Source organism: Pieris napi, chromosome Z, assembly GCF_905475465.1.
Source record: "Pieris napi chromosome Z, ilPieNapi1.2, whole genome shotgun sequence".
NCBI lineage: Eukaryota > Metazoa > Arthropoda > Insecta > Lepidoptera > Pieridae > Pieris > Pieris napi.
In genome coordinates, this window is record NC_062259.1 from 11638710 (window position 1) to 11651577 (window position 12868).

Here is a 12868-nt window from a genome sequence, read left to right on the forward strand (position 1 = left end):
TTCAAAACCGCGCATAGTTTACACTTTGTCTGTGAGAATTTGTTAACGCCCGACCCAATAACCTATCTCAATTCATAATCCAACATCTGAGATAGTAATCTTAATCCAAATGTTGTAACAAGTGTGCCAATAACCAATCGACGGATTGTAATAGCCATTTGTAGATACCATTTATCCATGGGAGGTTGTATCTGTGTCTATGGATAGACCTTTGTGTGAAAATGACAGTTGACGAAAGCTCGATTTCAACCGTTAATTATTTTAACAGATTTCAACTTACACCAGTTTTTTAAATAATTAAAAAAACTGTTTGTTATATTTTAAACATTCACAAGCATATTTTAATGTTATTTGTACGGTTTTATTTACTTTATTTGGTTTAGATTGATTATCAAATATAAGTGAAAACTCGGTAAAATGGAACGACAAAGATCAAGGCATTTTATCCGTCTCCAAAAATGGATTGTCTTTGTAGGGTTTGGTTATTGGGATGCAGATAGGAGATCGATCGACTGTCACGGTCACGAGATTGTGGATTGATTACTGGGTTTGGGCGTAAGACTGCTCGTACCAGCAACTCTGCCTGGGTTACCTTTTCGACTAAAGAATGGTGAATAAAGAATAAAAGTCTATTAAGAATGGCATATTTTTCTCTCAATCTAAACAACGACGTGTAGTTTAGATTGTATTTGTTTGAGTTGTTTTGTGCTCGCAAAGTTGTAGCTTAGGAAATTTAATATTATCGGATTAAGTGAAAGCACAAAGAAAGGCTTTCGTGATCGAATTGGAAATGACAAATGTGCATTCGAATAACCTAATGGATTTATATGAATCTCGTTTGATTGGAAATACGGCTTCGTATGCCCATTGTGGTACCACCGGCCATACTCTCGGTTCCGTGGTAACCCTACAAATGTAAAAATTTATCTTTGGTATATTTGAATATAGAACTGTGGCGTTATGGTCGCGTTTTCGGTCAGTTATCTCCTCGTATTAATTATACCCTGGTACTAATTCATTAAGTTAAATATAAAATACAATTAGAAATATGCTGTGATTTGGAGTCACATAAAAAATCGTGTTATAAAAATGGTTATACGTGGGTAACACTGAAAATGTTTAGGACTGGCCAGTTAGAAACATTGCTAATGAAAACTTTTTTTTTTAATTTCAATTTCAGAACTCTTTGGTAACCTAATGTGGTATATTGCATTCATTTGTCATTTGTTTTTGTGAATTGGCGGCAAATCTCAAATTCTTGTTACACGTGAAAATTAACCTAACGCGAGAAAATTTTAAAGCTATGGTAGGCTGCGATTATCATTTCTTAATGAAGCCCCGTTTCGCACGAATACAATTGGTTTAACGAGTTAAAGCGTGGACGTAGCAATCTCAATGATGAACCGCGTGAGGGAAGTCCTTTAACAGCGACTACTGAAAATAACATCAGTGCTGTGCGACGCATGATAGAGGAAGATAAGATAGTGATCAGCAGATACAGGCAAGCCTAGGCATTGGTATGAGTCAAGTTCAAAAAATATTACACGAACATTTAGGCGTCAGGAAGCTTTGTACCAGATGGATTCCCCATACTTTCACCGACTACCAGAAATATTAAAAAAAAAATTATAACTACATAATTGTTACAGGGTCCCGGAAAACTGTTTGGACGCAAGACCACATGCAGTGAAACAATTGAAATAATGCACCACCCTATATATCGCATATTCTACGTGTCTCACGACAGTTCCGATTTGAAGATTTTCTCATACATTGCCAGAGATGGCGCTACTAACGTTTTCAAGTGCAGTGTCTTCAAGAGCACAAAGAAGGTCAGTGAACTCTTTTGTTCTTATTTCGTATTTGTAAAATTTCCTTTTAATGATTTTTACATTATTGTATATAAACAAAAGTATGACCCACATGAGATAAGGCAATCACGGCAATGGTTTTAATGGAAAATGGCAAACTCTGACCTTCTAGTTAGAGGAAGAGGCGCCAATTGTATGAGGCATCTCTCCATTCATGGAATTTAGCTTTGAAAACGTCTTAAAGTTCTTATACGTTAAGTTTAATTTACAATAACAATAAAACTCTGTAGTCTGTATTTACAACTTGAGCAGCGCCCTGTGTGCATATTTGTTACTTAACCAAGCGTTCGTATCAAATTAAATTTATGGCGGGCATCATAGACAAATCTATCGAAAATTGTATGCTCATTATAAAAGTCCAATATATCACTATATTTACTCAAACCTATGACATAGACAGCTACTTTGTAGCGAGTACAAAGAGCAGCTTTGCTATGAAATTTGTAGCAGGCGGGAATAAATAATTGGGCTCTTGTGAATGGCGTCTGGTTTTGTTATATAGAAAACTATAATTCTATTGAATCATGCTCTCCACATAGAATACAAAACAATAATGTTTTATTGGGTCGTCCAGCAATTATATTTATTTAATAATTAATACAATACAATCAGTTTGTACGCTTTAATCGAGAAAATTAAACATTATACATTTTCATACTCCTCAATATTGGAACATTCAAAATTTGAGAAATAAAACGATCTATAGAGTCACGTATTTTGATAGTCCGTGCAGGGTTTGGTATTGTATGGAAATGTTGTCAAATTTAGTTATTTTTACGTAAAACAAGATGAAGTAGCTGAAATTGTTTATTATATACATCACTTCAAGATATATACGTATGCACTAAGAGTAAATAAGTAGGCTGTACTGCTTGCGTCTCGGTCTGCGTTGCGTCTACGTCTCGGCCGAGAGTCCACGCCAAGTCTCTTCTCTGAATCTTATCTTATGACTATTCGATGCCCGAAGAAATCCTAATATTATAGTATAGTTTCAGTAGTTTATGTAAATATAACGACATTCTTTAGTGCTGTTGCTTATCCCCCATCTCCCCAGGGCGTCTGTGCTGAGGGCGTTAGTAAAATAAAAATACGAAAAACGAACTACACTGGTGTAACCATGCACTGAAGGCTATCAAACTGACAAATTAGGTTACCTTACAGTGGATAACAGGACACACTGGATTTCTCGGCAATGCCGCAGCTGACGAGCTGCAAAGAGAGGATCTGTACCCGTTCATTCTCCGAACTGCGAACCTGGATTCGCCAAAGATCTGTTGGTAAACAAACGCGGACTGTAGACAGCCCAAAAAGCGACAAAGCGACTTCCAAGCCTTATCAGAATTAATCTCAAAATAATGATAGTGTCAATTACGGGCCACTGTTATCATAAACATCTCTTTGTCCTTGGCGCGACAGACATTACAGAACCTGCTTTAGCGCAGAGTAATCAGTCCTCCCACGCCCACGTAATTAGTCCTGGAAAGCGTGGCTGTGGTTTCCCAACGAACAGAAATCCTCAGAGCTGTGAGGTTGCTCCTTGAAGCCTGCGAAGTGCCTTCTGAGCTTCTGGACGGAGCTAGGCTGGCTTAATTAGCCAGTACTTAATGCACAACATATCAAATTAGCGTCTAAGTGCGGAAACTGAGTCCACATTACACACTTATCCCCCATCCAGACAACTAACTTAACATCGACGCTGTAGATATGTTCTGATCTTTTTTCTTCTGTTAATTTGTTATTGTTCACTTTTATGAGTCGACCAAATCAAACAATTGTGCCGTCGCTGTGCAACACTGGTAGAATCGTACCTACCTTTAGGTCATATGGTGTGCCGAACACGCGTCTTAAACAATTGATTTACAATTACACTTTGACTTTACTACAATTAATCTATACATTTTCTTAAACCGGCTCCCGGGGGGGGTCTTCCCTCAGAGATACGACCTCCAAATGTTTAAAAAGCGAGCTTACACCTCCCTCAAAGGCCGGCAACGCACCCACTAAAAATGGGTGTCTATGGGCTGCGTAGACTGCCCTTTTTGGTCGTCCCGCAAGCTCGTTTGCCCCCCTATTCTATTAAAAAAAAAAAAAAAACGCAGTAGAATGAGGTCATAGTCAATGCATTGTGTTCTAACATTCTTTGTATGCAACACAGTTATAAACTTATTGTGTCAGCCGTAAATTAGTTTCTTTGTCGTAAACTGTTTTATTTGTGTAATGAATTTGATTTACTTTTGTTTCAACTCCGTTAACATCTTTGTCAAACTGTTTACGCCTGCAAATGCTTTATTTTTTTTATTTATATGTTTTATTGGTGGAAATAGTTTTGCTTTTTTTCATACAATTTAATATTGAGTTTGTATGTAAACAATATAGGAGACCTATTTTTAGCGTAACACTCATTAGTGCCCCAAACCAATAAAAAAAAAAGAAAATAACATTTATATAGAATTAGCTTAAGATGGGTCACGTATGTGTTAGCAACTGAGTAAAGGTTCTTATAACAGTAATATTGTGTAAAATTATAATAATAAAGGGTAATTTCTATTTAAAAATAGCCCCTAACCTTCATCCCTTTGTCTCTAATGCTCTTTGAATATGTCCCACGGGTAATTTAAACTTATTGTGGCATTTACTAAGCCGTTAGGGTATTGGGAATAATATATAGATTTTAATTAAAGTTGAAAAGGTCATAACAATTTAAGTAGTTCTTTGAAAAAATTAAAGATTTAGACTGAATTTTTGTATAAATTCATTGGTAAATTTCTTTTAAATATGTCGTATATACTTGAAATCATTATAATGCTCTGTAATAGGATCAAAGGAATTTAATAATCCTATGTTGGTATGTGTGGTTTGTTTTGTATAATTGAATGGGCAGTCTCGAACTAAGATCATGTAACTAAGAGACTATTATGTATTTATTTATTTATTAATTGGAAACTAAACAGATACATCACTATACAGAAAAATAAAATAAATGTAAAACATAAAATAAATAGGCACATTGGACATATCCTCCTGAAATATATATTACTTCTATATATAGGGTTCGTTTATATAAGCTATGTATAAAGCAATGCAAAACATACATACTTACATACAAATTAACAAAATGAGAATCTGCAGTTATTGCCGAAGAAAAAAATCTAACAAACATTACAACTACACTTTATATAAATTACAAAAATACTAGTCTTAGTGTCTGTATGTGATTTTAAAAAATGTCTTTTTATGCCGTCTACATGAATAAAGCCAACCCTTATAATAAATATGCAGATTTAACCTAACATATCTCAATAAAATTCAACTGAACCACAAATGTTATACCTACTAGAATTTTATATCTTCACCAACTGTTACAATTCGTATTGTTCGATCATTTATATCACAAACAAAATCAAATCGTTACTACTTCGTTATTCCTTATAAGGTTTTTATAAATCGTTTATGGTAATTAAATATTAATATTTCTTGCAAAAATATGTTTAAATTTCAAATATATCGTTTGGACGATAGGAATAATTAAAAAAAACTAATGGCGCTACAACCTTTTTTAGGTCTGGACCTCAAATTTCTGTATCTGTTTCATGATCATTTGTGAATCTAATAGGTAAGTAGGTGATCAGCTTCCTGTGCACATGCTTTCGACTTTTTGTGTTGGTTTCTCTTCACCGTTCGAGCGAATGTTAAATGCGCACAAAGTCCATTTGTGCACCTCCGGGGATAGCACCTACTACCTCAAGGATGCGAGTCGCAGTCGCAAGCTAAATTCACTAAGCCAACACTGCAATAATCCGTATCGCATCCGTATATACAGCGATACGGATTATTAGTTTATTTAAAACAAATGAATTTTGACCATTTCCCTACCACTTTTGTTCCCTGCAAATAGAATCGTCAGTTCCGCTGACTCGAACTATACAAACATACATTTGGTAACCCATTTGAAGATTTTCGAATATTAAAACGATGAAGTAAGTCAATTAATCACCACGACACATGCAATTATGCTTCATCAGCTAAAAATTGCAGGTCACTCCCAAATTGAGGCGTATTTGAGTGCAAATTGCGAGCTCTCGCTTTGACGTACGGATTGATGTTCTCTCGATGTCATTTGTCATGTTGGTCAAGTTGTGGAAAGCTTTAGTTAGGGCTGAGAGTGAGAAACGGTACCAATTCCGTGTGTCAAAATGCAATATATTTTTGACATACCGGGGTCACACTTAGAATGCTACTCGTTTGTTCTCGCTAAGTTTAGTCGGCTGTTCTATTGGGATTCATTTTTATACTACACAAGTATGTAACTGACGATTTGCTGACTGTCCATATTCGGGTTTAGAATAAATAATCTCTCTATCTCTCGTTCAACATGGATGTCGCGAGATCTGGTGCAGATATAATTTAGAATAGGTAAATAGGAAATAAAAAGGACTGTCTAACATTCACCATGTTAGATACGAATTAAATTAATTACTATTTTAAAATAAGCTTGCTATAAAATAACGATGGTATCGAATAGAGCAACTTATTCCTTTGATTTAACGGTATAACGAGATAAATCCTCTGATATTACTTTAAGTTGCGCTAAAAAAAAATTATTAAAAATAAATTAGGTCTCGTTAAACGTCATACAAAATTACGTGGGTTTCAAACTAAATTGTGGACTCTTGTCCACAATCCAGCTGATCTAAATATAACTATTTTAAAACCAAGTTGCATAAATACGCTGATATTCAATTTATTCAATACTATTTGAAGTCCTAAATCTTGAAGTCTGACTCACAGTGAATGCTGTGCATTAATGTGTTGACGTTATACACACAAAAATGTACAGCCTTGCGATTCTGTAACTCACTTTTCGAACTCACACGGCGGTTTTCGCATCGGCGCTCGCTCTCAAATCAGTCGTGAAGCAGTCATTTTATGATTTGGCATTCTGATAAACAATAAACTACAAGCTCACATATTTTCAGGGCTGTACAGAAAGATAACCGTAGTATCTAGTTGATTTGAGTTATTAACACTCAATTGTTAAGTTTTATTACACAATAAGTTTTCCTTAAAATAAAAATTGCGGTACCTTAGTGTACATTTATAAGGGAGACCTAATCCTACCGCTCTTGCTTTGTAAGCGACTTTAATGTGAGCTTCTAATCCTACAATTTGTAGAAATTTAAGAGTGAAAAATATTTACGAAGTATGAATTCTTTATTCAGATGGATAGTTCTCAGGATATTAAATGATAAGTTTTATAAAAAATCTCTCGCATCGCTGCGTCGTGATTATTCGCTTGTAAATCGTTGGTGGAGATGATTTATTAAACTTTATCGTGGTATGAGACGGTTTTAGATTGAAAACTTCACATCTTTAAAATATAACAATTATAGATATAGTATTGTCTTTGATTGACATAACTTTTACACATTTAAAGAAAAAACTTTTTGCCTGGATTGAAGTTATGTATTATTATAAATTTACAACTATTTACAACTCGACTAAAAGATGGTGGGTTTTGGCAAAAATGGCTCACGGTGCCATTTTTGTCTTGTGTGTGTTTTTGTCGATACCAACTCCGGGGAAATAAATACAGATAATGCAACTTTCTCTACAGCTGTGATACTTTTTGACATCCAACACCTTTTGTCTTCAGTCACCGTGACCATGCACGCTGTAAAGCACGCGAAACGTCGGATAAATTTAAAATTATGTTAAATAGTTGTAAATTTATAATAATACATAACTTCAATCGGGTCAAAAAGTTTTTTCTTTAAATTATAGATATAATAAAATAATCTCGAAGTTACATTATTCAATACTGTGCCTCTCAACTCAGAGGTCGTGCTTTTGAATCACGGTTGTGTACCAATAATTTTTTCCTTTATTTGCGTATTTAACACTAGCTGGTACTGGCTGATACATTTAACACTTGCTGGTACTATGAAGGAAAACATCATGAGGATATCGAAATGTGTGTACAGAACGTTGATCACCTATTTGCGTATTAGAAAAAACAAATGATCGCGCAAATGTACGGCCGAGAAATAAAAGGCGGTTTCTTTTAATCCTATCAATAGATGACACTTTTACTTGCCTATAAGAAATTAGCAGTCACTTGGTGTCGGTCCCGTTCAGAGATTCTCTTTATCTTGTTAAAGATGCCATAATACATTTTCTTGAATTCTCCAAATGTTAGCTAGTTTCAGGTAACACGTAGCTCGGGATTTTAAACAAAGATTTATAAAGTAAGATGCGATTTTCGTCTGTTTGGTATAGAATATATTTTTGTCACCGTAACCAAATAAAATCGTTAATTTCCAAGAATTTATAATACACTATTCTCTTGCCAGTTCTTCTTGCCTACTCTACGCCCTCAATTAAGTTACTTGTTTACATATATGAATAAAGTTAGTTTGAGTTTGAGTTTTTTAGAAACTATTATTCTAATGAAATAAATTCCACTGTATCAAAATTATTATAATAAATATGTGAGATATAGTTATAGTTAGATATATATTATAATAAATATTTGTTAGTTTTGAGGAATCGATTAAAACAAATTACTTGGCGAATAAAATTAGTGGTGGAGAGTCTTTTACTATTTCTTCTCCTCCGAACATGAATTTAAATTTACACTCAAATCACAAAAACAATCCATAAAATACGTATTGTATCCACAAAATACAGCCTTAAATCATTATTTTAAAGCATATATGTAGTTTTAGGAGTTAAAAGTCTTCTTTATAAATTTGTCTACAATGCCTACTTAAGTGATACAGGTTTAAGAGTTATAAAAATGTCTACTTTACTTTAACTATTTAACCAAAAAATTACAATAAAACTCAAAATCAGTGGCCTATCTATATAATTAAACCGTTGTTCTTTGCCGAATATAAATAGAAGCTTTTTGTGATATCGCGATCCCAAAGATTATGCGTTATTGTGACGTTTGAGAGCTACATTTATTTTAAATAATTCTCAGATAAGATAACGGAGTACGGGGCTTAGCATTTGTTTCTAATTTTTTTCTTACAGAGAATATTTAGTGGTAGATATACTCTTTTTATTCTTTATGAGACGTTTGTTAAGATTTGTCGAATTCAAACGTGGCAAAACCAATTTATGACTATTTCCATACGTTTCTTATATTTATTAATTTATTACCTATGACATTTAACTTGATGGATAGTCCTAGTGCTCCGATAGCGTATAATGTATGGTTTGAATATCACATACAACATGAACAATATTCAGTAAAATCTCTCAACAAAATTATGCGCACGTTGGCAGTTCCTCCCAGTATTAGCTTAGGTATGCACTGGAGACACAACCTCGAAGCATGCTTGCCATGTTAGCGGGCAATATGAAGAAAACTTGACTAAAATTCTGTACAAACACTGACTATATTTATACGAATTGTATCTGTTCTAAGTCCATTTAGGTGTATAAATATTTAGAAAAACCCACATAGTTCTATATGGTATATGTTTAAAATGTCTTGATGATCTTGTTAAATGTCAATAAAATAAATAGCACACTTTAACGCGTACTTCACTCAAGGTAACAGTTAATTGCAGACAAAACTATACCACCGATAAATGACTCTTCAGACACTCTTTAAACAAGATATATGTTAATTTGATTACCTTCCGTAACCATGTTAAACATATTCGTGCTGCCAATGTCTATGTCATGTTCACTCTGAGTGTAATTTCGGAGGTGGGAAATCTAGTGTGTTTATTTGTGGTGGTAGCGACGCGCGACGCACGCTGTCCACGCGCTCGGCCGCGAGTTCAGTTGTTTAGTGAGAACTAATACGGAATAACGCGTTACCCATCGAGCGAGGCTTGGAACGTGGATAATAAATCATATGTGCTAAATATCATGTCTAACAACGAGAAACGGAGGAATGATCTCCTAAAAAACCTGCCTTCCGAAGTTCTTCTTAAAGCGCGGAGCACACTTTTGGCCTTGGGCACTCTCAAATCTAAAGACCGACAGAAGAAGCAAGATGTTAAAAAGAAGAGTGAGAGACTCAAAAGTAGCAGATCTGAACCGGAGTTCAGTGATATGAGGAAGGTGAAACACAGAAGTCGTATAGATGAACCTCCAAGGGAATACGGAGCCAGACCACGGCCATTATCCGTTGGAGCAACAAAGCGGTATGAGGATGATATAAATTACCATTCAGGAAGTGTACCCAAGGATCCAACACCTCTACATCGAAGGTTCGATTCTTCAGACGAAATGTACTGTGTCCAATCTCGGCTTGTTTTACCACCAATAGACCGCCTTCAGGACTTTCAAACGCATGAAGCTAGCGAGAGACCAAGAAAGAAGCTTTCATTTCGCGAGCCTGAAATTGTGGGCACTGGTAGTGCGACCCTCGGCCGTTCCACTAAATTAATGGGTGTTAACAGTTTGACGCGAAGAAACAGGGCATCGAGAAGGAATGACCATTCCAGTGTCGATGGCATCGATTCAGATTTAGAGGTAAGTGTTGCTTCTTAAAAAATTCGTACTACAATGTTATTCTGTTGGCAGCACTGCGAGGTATTTTTATAGCCATACCGAAATTTACGAATGCGTTTCAGGTATTGTGCAGGTAATTTTCTGACGTTATTCAGGTGTGAAATTACGTCTAGTCTCTGTCAAATATTTTATGCCGCAAATAGAGCATGTTGTTAAACGAGTTCATTGGAACTAATAAATCGGAACTCGTCGCAATTAGAAAATTATTATTAGAAATCACATAATTTTTTCTATTTCCACATCTCACCAATAACAGCAAAACAATAACTCACCTTTAAATATAATAACTAAAATTTTTAAAAGTCTCTTTAGGCAAGGTTCCGAAGATACTGGCTGCGTTTCCCCTTTGAATAGCTAGTCTAAATCTTTGTCCGAGGTAGCTGCCAGCTCTTCGGTCTCCTATGATATCGACTAACCTTTTTGCTATATCCATAAAAAATATTTTTTCCTTTAATCAAAAACAGAGAAATGCATCGAATGAACTTTTTAAGTCAGTATTTTTGTAATTTATTATTATTTTAATTTGGAAATTGGCAGCTCTCAATGTATTGAAGTAATATTGAGCTTCACTCAATAACGGGAAACAATCAATTTAGTTGTGCAGAAGAATGGTTCATAATAACAGTTAAAGAATCAAAGTTCATTAATTGTTTTCGCTTCGTTAGTCCAAGCGTTTATTTACAATTAAATATATTTTCAATACTTTGTCTTTCATTGCATTTTGATACTAATATAAACGTGAATTTAAACTCTTTCTAGTGTTTCACAGTATTTGTGATTAGCGTTACTGTTAAATGTTTTAATATATACAAGATTCGTATAATTAGGTAAGGATATGATTTAAATAATCAATCAACTCAATCAGTAATACATTGTTTTAACTCTTACCTGTGAGAAATTTCCTTTTGCGATTTTTTTTTGTACAAGAGTTGAATAGAAATACAGATTTTTTATTTCTTGAACATAATATTAGTCAATGCAAATGCGATACGGTTTCTATCATACAATAACAATAAGAGCACTATGCAGACACTGCAAGAGTGCCGTATGTAGCGTGTATTTTAAAATAATCATACTTATTTGGATGACTTTTGACAGATTTCCTCCTCAAGATAAAATTTAAATGACGTACATTTTTCCTGTCTAAATAATTCGAAATATTATTGCATTAATGTCAACAAGTCGAAGCTAAATGAGAATTATAGGACTTGTTTTGAGTGTCGAGACGAAAACACTCGCAATTCATGGAATTGATCTTTGATTAAGAAATATTAACGGTACGAATTTCATCAACAGATATGCACGTATTGTGGCACAGTACATTTCTTTGCGGTTTAAATATTATTCACTAGTTCTTGTCTTGTTCTATTCTAAATAAAATTACTAACCGAAATCTACATGTGCCCATAAATTCCGTAGCACTCAATCGAAGTGGATAATTACTTGTTGTCAACAAGTTATAAAAACTCAAATGGTTCTGGCTTGTTAATAAAATCAATATGTAAACCGAGTGCATGAGACTGACACCTCTGTACTTAAACTAAATTAAATTAACAAAATATTTACAAATTGAATCAACAATTGCAGGTTCGAATTGAAAATGATTTTTTAACAAAAGAATATAAATCTAGACTAATAAAATTTGAGAAAAGGTTGAATCTCATTTGGACCCATCAGATCATAAGGAAGTAAAAGGTTAACCTTTACAAACAAAAATATGCTGTTGAGAAATGGGGAACTTAAAAATGTTATAAAATAATTAGTTATTGAAGTCGACTAAACACAGTAAACCAAACGTCAAAGTATTTCAAAATATTTCATAAGTGTGATGAGCTCTTATTGTCGAATATTTATTATGATTGTGAGCGAGAAACTGACGTATCGCGGAAGTTTTGAACGTATTTAGGGACTGGCTAAATTTAACCACAAAAATAGATCAATTTTATTTATTTGGATTGCACACAATTTATGAATTTATTTTATTCGATTCTCTTTGTTTATGCTTAGCTCAGGGAATTTATTTTAATGCCCTGGTCATGCACAGCCTAACTCGAGATCTAATTAATTATACACTATATGGAACGAGCCCACTGAAGTATTTCCTAACCAATTCGACTTAGGGTATTTCAAGAAAAGAGCGTACCAATTTTTAAAAGGCCCCTCGCGAGCTGGCACTGAGAGTGACAATGGGCGACTGTAAGACTTAACATCAGATGAGCCTCGTGCCCGTTCTATAAAAACAACTAATTCTTCTTCGTAGTGTTCATAATTAAAGGTTGTGCCTGTCTTGAAAAGCCTCTGTCCTCCGCTTGTCATGTGCATTAGGCAACATCCCTATGCACAACAGAGGCAGAGGAGACCCATAATTGTCTTAATTTGTTCAGAACAACGGTTAGGCGAATGACCCTGTCTTCTCCAGCCATCACTCCTCCCTACCATTACCAGTTTGTCGAGACTATTCGGTT

The 12868-nt window shown here is 34.6% G+C and overlaps 1 protein-coding gene across 4 annotated transcripts in view; it reads left to right on the forward strand.

Moving 5' to 3' along the window:
* LOC125062341 (dystrophin-like protein 1) overlaps positions 1 to 12868 on the forward strand; it is a 150847-nt gene that overhangs the window by 84062 nt on the left and 53917 nt on the right. For 2 of the 4 annotated variants that reach the window (XM_047668180.1, XM_047668178.1), the window contains exon 5: positions 1650 to 1832. In XM_047668180.1, coding sequence (XP_047524136.1) covers positions 1650 to 1832 — 183 coding nt within the window. Of the gene's footprint in view, positions 1 to 1649; positions 1833 to 9628; positions 10365 to 12868 lie in introns of those variants that run through there. The other 2 variants (XM_047668177.1, XM_047668179.1) reach the window with 2 other exon arrangements.